Source organism: Mustela erminea, chromosome 19 (genome assembly GCF_009829155.1).
Source record: "Mustela erminea isolate mMusErm1 chromosome 19, mMusErm1.Pri, whole genome shotgun sequence".
Taxonomy (NCBI): domain Eukaryota; kingdom Metazoa; phylum Chordata; class Mammalia; order Carnivora; family Mustelidae; genus Mustela; species Mustela erminea.
The window spans coordinates 7,625,224-7,640,699 of NC_045632.1; the positions used below are offsets into that span (position 1 = coordinate 7,625,224).

A 15,476-nucleotide genomic window follows, 5' to 3' on the forward strand; every position below is an offset into this window, starting at 1 on the left:
CATGAGAACAAAATAAATCCCACAAACGAACCCTCAGTTAATAAAGAAGTCTTACTTGCATGGCAAAGATTTAACCATCATAAGGATGCACATGGAAAAAGGAAGAGAAAGCAGGTATGTAACTCAATGAGATCAGAAAACGGGTCATGACCAAAATGTAAACCCAAGGAGACAAAGTATAACAATCAGCCAAGCAGCAACAGGGAGTTAAAGAACACGATGACGGAAGTTAAAAACACACCAGTGGTCACCCACAGACTTGTTCAAGCAGAAGAATAAATCAGACAATCTAAAGACCCTTGTTTTGAAGATCAAAGAAAGATGTGGAAAAAGACATGGTCTGGGACTCGTAAGAGTCCTGTAAGTGGACCGATATGTACATTAAGTGGACCCCATAAAGAGAGGAGAGTGAAAGGGGGCAGAAGGTTGACATGAAGAACTAAAGGCTTCTACTGCACACATAAGTGGAAAGAAGAGAAATCCAACCATCTCAGTAATCCATAGTATAATAAATGCCAAGAGAGGAACACAGTGACACATAAAAGACCTATCAAAAATCAGATGTGAAGGGTCCCTGTTTGGTTCAGGGGCTACCTTTGCCTCAGGTCAGGATCAAGCCCCACACAAGGCTACCTGCTCAGCGGGGAGCCTGTTTCTCTCTCTCCCTTGCCTGGCATTTCTCCTGTTTGTGTGCTCGTGCTCTCTCTGTCTCTCTCTCTCTGTCATACAAATAAATAAAACCTCTAAAAGAAAAAAATCCGAGGTGACAAGAGAATTTTTTTTTAAGATTTTATTTATTTATTTGACAGAAATCACAAGTAGGCAGAGAGGCAGGCAGAGAGAGAGGAAGGGAAGCAGACCCCATGCTGAGCAGAGAGCCCGATGCGGGACTCGATCCCAGGACCCTGAGATCATGACCCGAGCCGAAGGCAGCAGCTTAACCCACTGAGCCACCCAGGTGCCCCTGACAAGAGAATTTTGAGAAAGCATGACAAAAACAACTCATCTTCTACAGGAAAGCTCCTGTAAGATTACTACTGCAATTGTCCTTTGACTGTATAAGTAGAAAGGAGTGCGATCATGTACTCAAGCACACACAGAGGAAACAATCCACACCAAGAATAATCGACCTGGCAGAACTGTTTTGCCTGACTATGCAAATGAAGGCTACACCAAGCGAAAGACCCTCTGATTGACCAGCAGGTCAATCAAGAAAGGTTCTTCTGTCCCAAGAGAGGTGAAAGGGTCTTTCTGCTTGAAATAAAAGAATTCCAGGGGTGCCTGTGTGGCTCAGTCATTAGGCATCTGCCGTTCGCTCAGGTCATGATCCCAGAGTCCTGGGATCGAGTCCCCTATCAGGGCCTACTACTCCCTCTCCCACACCCCTGCTTGTGTTCCCTCTCACTCTCTGTCAAATAAATCAATAAAGTCTTAAAAAAAAAGAAAGAAAAGGATTCTAAAGAGTATCTGAAAGCAAATGACAATATAAAACTCCTGCTAATGTAAATATTTACACAATTCTAGAAACCTGTAGTGCTGTAATGAGGTAGCACGGGTCACTTGTATTTCTGCTACAGAAGTTCTTAAACAAAAGCATACAAATCATAAATCGACCTAGTTAACTGCACAACATAAGAGACAGAATTTCTGATAGTGGTAACATAAAGTAGGTTCAGGGGTGGAGAGGATTAAGTAGAAAACATTCCTATAAAATTGACAATATCCATTTAAAACGGTTTGTTTATACCTCTAAGAGGTTTTAAGGAACCTCAAGGTAACCAGAATGAAAATACATACCAAAGAAGGAAAAGTTTATTAGCATGCTGTGAAAGTGTATCACGAGCGTAAAACCACATTTAATCTAAAATATAATACCTAGACAAGATACAGAGGTATAAAAAATGTTAAGAATTACTTTTGATTCACTGAAAGTACTTCTCCTGCAAAGAATATAAATTCAAAAATATAGACTTTGAAATGAACGCTAGTAGTATAACAACTCACCTAGATATGCTAGAACATTCACAACCACCAGAAATATACAAGATGAATTACAAACAATGTAGACAAATACACACATAGAGTTATTTGGAAAGGGCATAAGACTGATTCAAATCTGAGTTACATTCGCATTGTTCAAAAGTGTTGAAAACTGTCTTCCTATTAAAAATATATATATTAAAAAATAAAAAAACAAAAACCACAACTAACTAATGTTTGGAAAGTCTCATACAAAAGAAAGCACATTATTATGGAATATGCAAAACCAAAATAAGCCCAATTTTAACTAAAAAAATTCTACAGAAAAAATATATGAATGATTTTAAAGGAAACCTTCTATAGAACTATAATTTCAATTCTGTTTTCCATTAAAAAAAAGGCATTTTCAATTTTGGCATGCATTCACTCACACTAAAGCCATAAGGAATCTTCATTAAAATCACTCATGAAGAGGTGTAATAAAAATATTATGAATAAGCACTTAAGTGACATTAAAAAAAAGTAAACTGTTACTGATATACTCCTCTTCTTACACAGAATTCAATGGTATAATCCATTCCTTAAAATGGAGCAGAAAAGCAAATAACGTCCATTTCTAAGTAAGCAAACACCACCAAAGTTGTAAAATATGCTGACAATAATTTTATAAAAATGCTAGGGATTAAATCCAGATCCATTCTGAGTAAAATAGTTTAAAAAAAAAAAAAGCTTATTATTAATTTTCCCTGAAGTAAAATTCCATTTATGAACAGAACATTTTTTTCAATGTGGGAAGTTTACTATCTACACCACTTCTTATAAACCACATGCCCATGTCATATCAGGACTTTTGATCTAATAAGTAGAGATGAGTCTCATAGACAACTAATAAGAATGTGAAGACATATGACAAAGTCACAGGAACCTCATATTATGGAACAAATTATAAAATGAGGCACTAATAAGCTAAGAATCGAGACTTTAGGCAGTGGGTTCTAAAAGTTTTGAATCCCCTATAATATTAATTTATGTAGGAAATCTAGCAAACAAATAGACACATTACATTAGTTCACCACTGAGGAATGGAACACATGGAAGGGAAACTTCTCCTTTGTACAAAGGTAAGTGAATGTTTGGAGTGAAATAAAGAATTACATTTTCTCATTTTAGGGAAATGCTTTGTTACCTGATGAACAGACTGAGTCTTGGTTTTATATGTTTAAGATTAAAGCCTCCATAACATTGGAAAGTATAAACCAGAAACCAGGTGGTGTCATCTCCACTGTTCTGGGGATTTCCGCAACAATTCCCAGTATGCCCACCACAATGCGGGCACAGTTTCTCACACGAAGCAAAACAGAAATTAGAAAAGACTTAGCATAGAGACTCTCAGAAATAGGGAGACTTTCCCAAGACCCTCAAAGCAATGGAAGAGCTCTCAGATTATGGAGACCCTCCCAGTCCCAGGAGAGGCTCCTGGTCCTCCCTGTGGACATGATGGACCATCACTGGAGCTGAAGCAGAATTCTTAGAGAAAATAAAAGCATGAGGATGTTGGCTCACAGATGTCCCTCTGGGTGAGACAAAGACAAGACAGGGCTTCTCCAACTGATTTTCATTCAAGCAGAGCTACTGGAACCACATTTGAAGGTTTACCTTCCTCCTTCAGACTTGGACTTCACCTCTGACATCTGCTTCATCCATTCCCACCTACCTGGATCAAAGACCACTGTCTTCTTTCTTGTCACATCCCAAGGGTCCTTCTTTTGCTCCAAAAAGGAGACCAAATCAGGCTTTGACACAATGAGACCTGTTTAAAAGAGAAACCGATTATAAATATTGCTGGAAAGGCTTTCAATCCACACTGCACTCAGTAGAGAAGAGAGAACATTGCAGAATTCTAACAGATGATTTCCCAAACACTGTTGACCAGTAGCCCCTATAGAACATGAAGGACTTTCAAAGAGTCACATCCTAACTTGTGCTTCCTAGTACTGCCAATAATAAGGAGTGAAAATTGGAGTTTAAATGCAGGCGGTACCATTTTATGCCACATCAGGCTTTCAACAGCCGCTCATCTATAGAAATGTTGTTACCTGAAGGAAGGGGAGACTAAAGCTGAAAAGCAATCATCAGGATTTTGACTACACCTACCAATCCTTACTTGTGTTCCTTAGTGCAGTGATCTGATCTCCAGTTATGCAAAGAGGAATCATTCAAGAGAGAGTCTTCAAAGGAGAATGAAACCCTGAGTGTGGTCTGGGAAAACTGGAAGGAGTCATTCTCACCCAAGAAGAGCAGGTGTCCATAGTTCTCCAACATCACATCCCTGTACAGTTGCCGCTGAGTGTGGGTCAGGCGTCCCCACTCCTCCTCGGATAATTTGATGGCCACATCCCTGAATGTGAGCTGTCCCTGCAATAAATACCACGGTCACTAAATGCCACTGACACAGTTCACGATGGTCCCTAAGATCAAAGAGGGAGAGTTAGTGTCCAGCTAGACCCCAACACCTACCTGACCTTCACTGCTTACCTGACTGTACCCACCAAACTTTATCCCACATTTGATTTAACCTTTTCTTTTCACCTTATCCTTTTAAAAATATTTTTTTTAATTTTTATTTTTTTAATTTCTTTTCAGTGTTCCAGAATTCTTTATGCACCACACACAGTGCTCTATACAATATGTGCACTCCTTAATACCCACCACCAGGCATACCCAACCTCCCCCACCCCTCCAAAACCCTCAGATTGTTTTTCAGAGTCCACAGTCTCTAACAGTTCATTCCCCCTCCAATTTCCCCAAACTCCTTTCTCTGCTCCATCTCCCCATGTCTTCCATGTTATTTCTTATGCTCCACAAATAAGCAAAACCATATGATGACTCTCTCTGCTTGACTTATTTTACTCGGCATAATCTCCTCCAGTCCTGTCCATGTTGATACAAAAGTTGGGTATTCATCTTTTCTGATGGAGGCATAATACTCCATAGTATATATGGACAACATCTTCCTTATCCATTCGTCCTCTGAAGGGCATCCTGGCTCTTTCCACAGTTTGGTGACTGTGGCCATTGCTGTTAAGAACGTTGGAGTACAGATGGCCCTTCTTATTACTACATCTGTATCGTTGGGGTAAATACCCAGTAGTGCGATTGCAGGGTCATTCGGGAGCTCTATTTTTAATTTCTTAAGGAATTGCCACACTGTTTTCCAAAGTGGGTGCACAAACTTGCATTCCCACCAACAGTCTAAGAGCGTTCCCCTTTCTCCACATCCTCTCCAACACTTGGTGTTTACAGTCATCTTAATTTTGGCCATTCTCACTGGTGTAAGGTGGTATCTCAGTGTGGCTTGGATTTGAATCTCCTTGATGGCTAGTGATGATGACCATTTTTTCATGTGTCTGTTAGCCATTTATACGTCTTCATTGGTAAAGTGTTATAAAATCAATCCATGAAAAACCCACAGCAATGGGGTGCCTGGGTGGCTCACTGTTGGTTAAGCCTCTGCTTTGGCTCAGGTCATGATCTCAGGGTCCTGGGATCGAGCCCCACACTGGGCTCTCTGCTCAGCGGGGAGCCTGTTTTCCCCTTCTCTCTCTGCCTCTCTGCCTACTTGTGATCTCTCTCTGTCAAATAAATAAATAACATCTTAAAAAAAAAAAAAACCCACAGTGAATATCTTCCTCAATGGGAAAAAGCTGACAGCCTTCCCTTTGAGATCAGGAACACCACAAGGATGCCCACTGTAAGCAGTCTTGTTCAACTTGGTATTAGAAGTCCTAGCAACAGCAATCAGACAACAAAGAGAAAGAAAAGGTATTCAAATTGGCAATGAAGAAGTCAAACTCTCTCTCTCTTCACAGATGACAGGATACTTGATAGGGAAAACCCAAAAGACTCCACCCCCAGACTACTAGAACTCATTCAGCAATTCAGTAGTGTGGCAGGATACAAAATTGATGTATAGAAATCAGTTGCTTTCTTATACACTAACAATGAAAATACAGAAAGGGAAACTAGAGAATCTATTCATTTACTGTGGCATGAAGAACCATAAGATACTGGGAATAAACTTAACCAAAGAGGTCAAGGATCTGTACTTGAGGAACTACAGAACACTCATGGAAGAAACTGAAGAAGACACTAAAAGATGGAAGACGATTCCATGCTCGTGGATCAGAAGAATAAACATTGTTAAAATGTCTATACTGCCTAGAGCAATCTGTACTTTCAATGCCATTCTGATTAAAATTCCACCAGTATCTTGCAAAGAGCTGGAGCAAATAATCCTAAAATTTATATGGATTCAGAAGTGACCCCGAATTGCTAAGGAAATGCTGGAAAAGAAAAACAAAACTAGGGGCATCACGTTGTCTGATGTCCAGCTTTACTACAAAGCTGTGATCACCAAGACAGCATGGTACTGGCATAAAAACAGACACATATGTTGTGGAAAATCCGAGGTGGCCGGGGAAACCCAAACGGCACACGGAGAGATGGGAGAACACAGCTTTATTAATGCCAGAGGGCTCAGTGGGCTCATTCCCAAAGACTGAGCACCTGACAGGGTTAGGAGTGAGTTTTTATGGTTACAGGCAATGGGGGATGGTGCGGGGTGTTTTCTCCCTCTCTGAAGGCCAGGGCTCTTTCCCATCTCTCCAGGCCAAATGGCCCTTTCCAGTGGAAGTATAATATGTGTGGAGGCATCTCAGGAGAGTCCTAAATCATCTTGGGGGCTGTTTCTCTTTCTTTTCTTACTCAAACAGGACTGGGCATCTGGTCTTTTTCTTCAGTCTCAGCAGGAGCAATGACTTCTTATCTTACCTTAGTCAAACCGGATGGCTACTGGTCCTTTTCTTGGCCTTAGCAGGAGCAAAAGGGAGCCAGGGACCAAAAGGGGCTGGAGCCAGGAGTCTCTATCTGCCTCACAGAAACCAGTGGAACAGAGTGGAGAGACCAGATATGGACCCTCAACTCTATGGTAAAGTAATCTTCAACAAAGCAGGAAAAAATATGAAGTCAAAAAAAGACAGTCTCTTCAATAAATGGTGCTGGGAAAACTGCACAGCTCTGTATAGAGGAATGAAACTAGACCATTCTCTTATGCCATACACAAAGATAAACTCGAAATGGATAAAATACCTCAACGTGAGGCAGGAACCCATCAGAATCCTAGAGGAGAATATAGGCAGTAACCTCTTCGACATCGGCTGCAGCAACTACTTTCAAGACATGTCTCCAAAGGCAAAGGAAGCAAAAGCAAAAATGAATTTTGGGGACTTCATCAAGATCAAAAGCCTCTACACAACAAAGGAAATCCGTCAACAAAACAAAGAGGCAACCCACGGAATGGGAGAAGATATTCGCAAATGACAATACAGACGAAGGGATGATATCCAGGATTTATAAAGAACTCCTCAAACCCAACACACACAAAACAGATAATCATGTCATCTTATCCTTTACTTCAGCCATAACACCCCATGGGCAGAGCCTCCTGTGGTGAAAAAGAAACTACACAATAAAAGGTAATGGCTGCCCACAGAGAAGTGCTTGGGCTGGCCCACTTTGAGGCAGAGGGACCAACGTGGAAACCATGGACTGATCTACAGTTCAAACTTTACCTCATTCTAATCCTGAAAACTCCACCCATGGAGAACCACAAACCTCATTTAGCTAATGCGCAAAGGGATCAGGTCTTAACCCAGGTTATGGGTCTGAAAGTCTATTGAAAAGGACACGCATGTCAATATAGAGAGAGGAGGATTCGAAACCAATGTTCATAGCAGGTATCAAACAGGACAAGAATGATGGCAGCAAAAAAGTATCCACGCGAAAATGATCTATCTTTTTTTTTTTTAAAGATTTTATTTATTTATTTGACAGAGAGAGAGATCACAAATAGGCAGAGAGACAGACAGAGAGAGATGAGGAGAAGCAGGCTCCCTGCTGAGCAGAGAGCCCTATGCGGGACACGATCCCAGGCCCCTGGGATCATGACCTGAGCTGCAGGTAGAGACTTAACCCACTGAGCCACCCAGGCGCCCCATGATCTATCTTTTCACACATCACGCACCACCTATACATTTAGGAAGTAGTTATATATGCATTAAAAGAGTAGAAAATTGTCACGGTGATTAATTCAAGAACTGTTTTCATCCACATGAGACTTACAAATCACATTGTGGATGAAGCTGCCTCTGTCTTTCATTCCCACTATCAACATAAACACATAGAATGTTACAGATAAAACAGCTATTATTTATGAGGCTAGTACAATGAGGAATATAAGCAGAAAAACATTTACCTTTGACTCAGAAGTCTGATGCACAGGCTTTGATTTGATTCTGCTAAGAATCAAATATATACGGCTGGCTACATTTTTTTTTCAAAGATTTTATTTATTTCACAGAGATCACAAGTAGGTAGAGAGACAGGTGGGGGGGCGGGGAGCAGGCTCCCTGCTGAGCAGAGAGCCCAATGCAGGGCGAGAGCCCAGGACCCTGGGATCATGACCTGAGCTGAAGGCAGAGGCTTTAACGCACTGGTTAAAACCACTGGTGCCACCCAGGCACCCCTGCCTGCTACATTCTTTTTTTTTTTCCACATCAGATGGGTAATGTGCCAAGGTCGTAACATGGCTTGAGGGTGGCACATGTCACACAAGAGCGTGAACACCCAATCATCATGCTTATGAACTACAAAAGGATCTGCTTCCTCCCTGTACATCTCATTCATTAACATACATACATTCACTGTATGTATATATGTATGTCTTGACTCCCTGTACATACATTCATTAACATCGAATGAACAATAACATCGAAGAAATCTTGCAAAAGTAGTTTTACACGTAGAAATTCAAACAAATATTTGTGATCTAATACTCTGTGCACCTACCCTCCCCCCTTGAACACTGAGCATATAACCACCAGCTTCAGGCAGCCGACCCGCAGCTCCTTCTGCCCAGAGGTCCTGTCCCCATGCTACTTCAATAAACCTACTCTCTGATACCAAACAGCGTCTCAAGAATTCTCTCTTGGCCGCGGTGCTCGAAGATCCCACTACACAGTAATTCATCGAACGCTTTGGTATCAATCATCTGTGACCTATTTCAGGATTTTAAGATCCTCAAACATGTTAATTATATGATTCTTGTTTTCTTCTTCTGAAAATACAAAGGAGGAAATAGGGTGCCTGGGTAGCACAATGGGTTAAGCATCTTCCACTTGACTTCAGCTCAGGTCATGGTCATGGTCTCAGAGTCCTGGGATCTAATCAGCACAGAGTCAGCTGGAAAGTACCCCCCCCCCCCCCCCCCCGCCACCACCTCTACCCTGGATCAACCGACCTTCTTTCTCTCACACACACCATCTCTCTCACTCCAAAATAAACAGAAACAGTATCTTTTTTTTTTTTTTTTTTTTTTGAGGAGTATGTCTATGACAGGAGTGTGGAGTAAAGTAAAAACTCACAAAGGGGAGGTCTGACTGAGTCAGATCCTCTACTCCCAGAAGTCCGTGCTACCAACTACAGCAAGGTGGGAGTCTTCATCTGCCCAGCGCAAACTCATGTGAGGTGCCTTGTGAGCAAATGGTTAAGAGAGGATTCTTGAGGCATTATTGGTTTAAAAAAAATCTGTTTTTATTAAACCTCAGGGACAGGAGCCATTAGCAGAAAGAGCTGCAGTGTGATTTTGAGAAGCCATTGATTATATGCTTTTCCATCATGGGGATAGAGATAAAAGACATTTTGAAGGGATTTCCATATGTTGAAGAGGACTTACAGGATCCTCGAGGTCTGACTACTGTCCACCTGAGGTAGCTTTTGGCCTCTAGCAAAGCATTACTCTAAGGCACCTGTGAATCATTGAAGAAAGTCACACTTTGCATGTCTCTAGTATTTATCAGTGGGTTGCACTTTGTAAGGACATTTCATTTTCCTCTACATTTCTTTTGCTTTGGGGTTCTCCTGATCAGACACTACCAGCTGTTGGGTCGGCAGGCTCCGGGAGTGCAGGAGGAACAGAAATGACCGGCGGCTCCGAAGGATCCAGGACTGCAGGAGAAACAATGGAAATGACCGCCAGCGGGTGCTGCCATCTTCCAGCCCCCACCCCACCCCCCCTGCCCCTTTCCTTCACCCTTGACTCTCCCTCCAAAAGTATGTATGTCCAGGTCACCTCTCCATAGGTAACCTGATACCTATGCAGGAAACAGATAAAAGACACCCCGCCAACTCCCTCCAAGTGCGACTTCCCCACTCTGCTTTCCAGAGTCTCGGAACCTCACCCGAGGGTGACCACCTCCTCCCAGTGCAACTTTCTTGGCTCCCATTCTCCTGAGCCCTGAAACTTCACCAGAGAATGCCTTTAATAAGCCTTGCCTTGCAGCCATTTCGCCTGGTGTCATGTTTATTCCTTATAAAACCTTATACCAGCAAAGACAAACTAAGGAATTTCCAGCTGAAACATGATGGTTTCTGCACATCACTGAGGAAATCCATCAAAGACCCTCAAGAATTTAAGGAACAAATGAGCATTAGAGGGGGGCTATCTGGCAGAAAGCATCAAACCATTAAAATAAGTTAGCATCAGCTGTGATGAAACAAGTTGGTATGAGTGCCTAAGGCACACTGTAGGACCTGTGACTACTGGTGTTGAGTAAGGGACTGGCAGGGTTGGGTGGGGATGGATAGGCAATGGGCTAAGTGAACAGGCTCACCAAAAGTCCCAGAAATGAGGAGGCACAAGGAAGCAGAGCTAAGGGAACACAACCAGAACACCTTGTTTATTTTAAACATCAGAGATGAGATATTCAAAGGAGAAGTAATTTTGGTGCTATGGGGGGTGACATCAAGAAGACTGAAGTGCCCTTCAATTTTTCTATAAAAGAACAACTTTTATAGAAAAGACCAACCATAAAAGTGCTCTGTGGTAACCCATTCGGGACCCCCTCACTCTAGAAAGCTCTCCTTCTGTTCTCCCCTTCACCTGATACACTATCCCTTCACCATTTTGTGTCCAAGATTCTTTCTTCTGCTCCAGACAGACAAGAACCCTGCAAAGGTGTGTTCTTTGTTGAGGCCACTTTTAGGCAAACAGGCTTGAGCACTGGAATGGGAAAAGGCCCTGAACAGGGACAGGCCCATCAGGCGACCCACCCCCAAACAGCCATAGGCCCTAAGTAACCAATGGGCTACTTAGAGCCAGGTCCCAGTCCCAAAAAAGGGAATATTCCATCTGTCTCCATACCTCCTCATCTTCCCCCTGTAAAAACAGGTCCCACCCACCACCTCCTGGCAGACAGCCTCTCTCCTAGTTTTTGCCCCGTGCTCCCTTGCTGTGTATCCAATGAACTTCTAGCTCCTTTGTTCTGCCTCAGGTGTGTTCTCTTGCTTCCCCTAGCCCGGGCCACACCTGATCATCACCCGACATTTAAGAGCCCCCATCTGATCAAGAGACACCCCATCCCATGTAGGCACCACATTCTTGTAGCCCCTAACCAGCAAATCAGAATGTCAATGAAATTATGAGAATACACTGGATTTATACACACTTTGATCATATATACTTTCCCTGTCCTGGAATATCTAGTATGTTTTAGATACAGTATGTTTTCCACATGCTAAAGGGTATGACCCCACCCCTTTTTTTCAGAGAATGTTCCAAGTTATTCAGGGGCTCATATCCAGTGCTTATCTGTGCATTTTCTTATTCCTAGTCTACACAGAGCTGATGATGGGACCTAGTAAGACCTAAGTAAGACCACTTTCCTTCACTGATATCCTGCGACCAGACCCCTTCAGCAACAGGAATCCTTAACTCAACTCCTGCCCCATGGATCTGTCACCAAGGGATTATTTTCAATACTGGTGGGCAGGTCTTTCATTCAAAGTGACAACTGTGCATAGCCCTCTGGAAGCCGGGTTGGAGAGAAGGGATAGAAGGCTCTGGCATATAGGGGAGGAGTCTAAAGACCTAATCTTAAGTATCATTTCTGAAAAGGTTCAAAAATTAGGTGTAAACATAAGGCAAAAACCTCAGAACTAGAAAAATAGGTATTTGCCATTTCTACATGTGAGAAATTTCAGGAGAAAAGGAAGACAAGACCTCTGAAGTCAGACACAAGGCTTACCTGAGAAAGGGCCATTTCTTCTTCACTTCCTCCTTTGGTGTTGGTCTTCAGGAAAGATTCTAGGAGAAACCACAGCAGCATCAGGAGAAAATGCTTTTAAAGACACCACCAGAGAGAGCCTCTTCACCTGTAAACTGCTCGCCTGCAGGTAGGACTTTGTAATGCAAAAAAGGCCCCATTTCCTAGTCCTTTGTGTCAGGAGCTATTCTGAAACAAGGAATTTCTCCCTGGAGAACAGTTTTTAACTTTTTCCTTCTCTCTTTCCTGGGTCCTCCCTAACCAGGGACACACAACTTCTGCTAGAGCAGAAAGAAAGAAGAGTGTGCGGCATGGACCTGATGCTTCTAGAATCACCAGGCGGAGCCCATGCTACATCTGCTTGAGCCAACACTGGCACTCAGCTGTCTTCTATTCAGGGGTAGCCTTTTCCCTTAACCCTGGCTTCACCTAGGATCTCCTGGAGCATTTAATTAACATAACACTGTTATTTCCACCTTCACCAAGTGACCTTGGTGAAGTATCCAATTAGGGGCACTGGATATAATCTTTTCTTGAAACACCACACAGGATCCTATTGGGAAGCATTTGGCGAGGTGACCATGCAAGAAGCAGTAATCAAGGCTGTAGTTGTTATTCTGATTTAATGCATGTCTTCCCCATAGATCCGAGTTTATGGAGATTTGTACTTTCTGCCTCTTTCAGCTACTCTAAGGGAGAGACAGACAGACTTATAAATGGAGTTTTCCCTTAGAAATATAAATATCTCTTACAAAAATAATCAGACTAGGTTTCAGAGCTTTTCCTTATCTACTGTCCCCACCCCCACCCTTTTTAAAATCTTATGTACTTATTTGAGAGAGAGCACAAGGAGGGGGAGTAGCAGAGGGAGAAGAAGATTCCCCATTGGGCATGAATCCCACTGGGGAGTTCTATCCCAGGGATGAAGTTCTAGAACATAGTTGAGGTTTGGTGGGGTGAGGTCAAGAGCCAATGACCAAGAAAGATGGTGCAAAATGGTGGTTTATTAAAGCAGGGGGACAGGACCTGTGGGCAGGAAGAGCTGCTGTCCCAGGAATGTGAGGAGTGGTCTATTATATACTTCTAAGTTGGGGAGGAGATTAGGGAGGGCTGAAAACTCTAAGGAATTTTGGAAGAAAGGTTTCTAGGACCTTGAGGGACTAGCTATTGTCTGGGAAAAATGTTATTCATTACCAGTAATAGAAACCTTCTCCTGAGACCCTTTAGTTGTTTATCAGTGGGTCATGTGCTTAGGAATGATTGTGGACACTATCTTGGAGGTTTAGAGATAAAGTTTCCTAAAGGAATTGTTCAAGTAGACTTACAAGATCCTGGTTGGGGGTAGGGGGTTGGTCAGGCTAGGATTGTCCTTTGCCCTGAGCAAAGCCTTAAGGTGCGGGGTCCTTCTGCCTGTTTCAAGGGCTTGTCAGTAGGTAAGGAAATTGAATAATTATTCTTCTGCCTCTGCTTCCCACATCACCAGGACCCTGGGATCATGACCTGAGCTGAAGACAGGTGCCCATAACCTGGGCAATCCTGTCCACTCTTTCTTTAAAATACCCAGCCTAGAAAGATCCTTATTGCTAAGAGAGACATATTTTGGGGTGAGAAGATGTGCTCCTTCAGTAGGTAAATGTTTATTTTTGTAACTACTGGCGACACAGTTTTCCAAAGGGAATGTACATTTTTCAATCCCATCAGCAACATATAAGAATTCTAATTCCTCAACATTCTCCCTGAAATTTGGTGTTTTCTCCTTTTTCTTTATTTTACCCATTCTCAAAAATACTGAGTGGTTTCTCATGGTAAAACAGGAAGCGGTCTCCTTCAGTTATCCTGGTGACTACCTGAAACCCTGTAAAAACATGAACTTGAACAAAAATCAAAATGACTACCTTAAAACATCAGCAGGGCTTGATATTAAACTAAGCATCCTTTTCCACTCTTCTGCAACCCTCTCCTCCCTCCTTCTTAGCCTTTTGTTTCAGGCACCCGGTTCCACCCTGAACAGGTGATGACTAAGCTGACCCCAGTAACACATTTCTTCCTGAAATAGGCTAGATCCTGTAGGTATTTCCCTACCAAAATGCCACCCCTTCCTCTGGGCGCACTTGCAGTTTTGAAGGCCCTGACCCAGGGTAGCCTGTCTTGCTTTCTTTTCTTTTTCTTTTTCTTTCTTTTTTTTTTTTTAAGATTTTATTCATTTATTTGACAGGGACAGAGAGAGAAGGAATACAAGCAGAGGGAGTGGGAGGGGGAGAGGGAGGAGCTGGCTTACTGCTGAGCAGGGAGCCCGATGTAAGGCTGGATCTCAGGACCCTTGGATCTTGACCTGAACAGAAGGCAGAGGCTTAAAGATTGAGCCACCCTGGCGCCCCCTAGAGGACCTTTCTTAAAGTTGCTTGAAAGCCATGCCAATGCCCTTCCACCCAAGTTAGTCGTCCTCAAAGTTTAGCAACGACCTTTACCTGTGTCATTGATTAATCAAGTCTTACTTTTGTATATCTATAGATCATGCATTTTTTCCTTAGAAAGCCTTGGAATTGAACTCTCTTGCACAAGCTCTGCCTGGGGCCCCATTATATCACCTACAAACACCTCCTTAATAGGTAGCAGCAGTGAGTCTGCACTCAGTCAAAAAGTGTTACCGATTGCTCTGCTCCCTTTTTACTGATTAACTGCCCTAATGTTTCTTTAAAAATCTTTGGGCCAGGGACGCCTGGGTGATTCAGTTGGTTGGGCCTTTGCCCTCTGCTCCGGTCATAATCCCGGAGTCCTGGGATCGAGTCCCACACCGGGCTCCTTGCTCCGCGGGGAGCCTGCTTCTCTGGCTGCCTCTGCCTGTCTCTCTGCCTGCTTGTGTGTACGCTCTCTCTCTCTCTCTGGCAGATAAATAAAATCGTTTTAAAAAAATCTTTGGGCCAGGGCGCCTGGGTGGTTCAGTGGGTTGGGCCGCTGCCTTTGGCTCAGGTCATGATCTCAGGGTCCTGGAATTGAGTCCCACATCGGGCTCTCTGCTCAGCGGGGAGCCTGCTTCCTCCTCTCTCTCTCTGCCTCTCTGCCTACTTGTGATCTCTCTCTGTCAAATAAATAAATAAAATCTTTAAAATAAAAAAAAATTAAAATTAAAATCTTTGGGCCAGGTAGAAACATTAGAGTTGGTTTCTGGAAAAGAATCCACCTTCTTCCCAAATGGCCAGCCTCCTGAACAAACCTCATATTCCTTTTCAGTTAAAACTCATGCCTCGTGTAATTGGCTTTTCATGCAATTGGCAGCCACACTTGGGTTTTCTGGTAACAAAATAGTAGTGGAATTGTTGAGTACAGCCATCAGGA

General features: G+C 42.9%; 1 protein-coding gene and 1 non-coding gene across 2 annotated transcripts in view; both read right to left on the minus strand.

Annotated features, from left to right (window-relative positions):
- The window catches only part of LOC116580062 (zinc finger protein 626-like), a 41,309-nt gene that overhangs the window by 3,528 nt on the left and 22,305 nt on the right, over positions 1–15,476 (minus strand). The window contains 3 exon segments of the mRNA XM_032326095.1: positions 3,695–3,790; positions 4,269–4,395; positions 12,123–12,181. Of these exon segments, the coding sequence (XP_032181986.1) occupies positions 3,695–3,790; positions 4,269–4,395; positions 12,123–12,181 (282 nt within the window).
- Positions 8,593–8,696, minus strand: LOC116580386. Its single transcript, XR_004281639.1, has one exon. It is a non-coding gene; the product is annotated as a small nucleolar RNA U13 (small nucleolar RNA).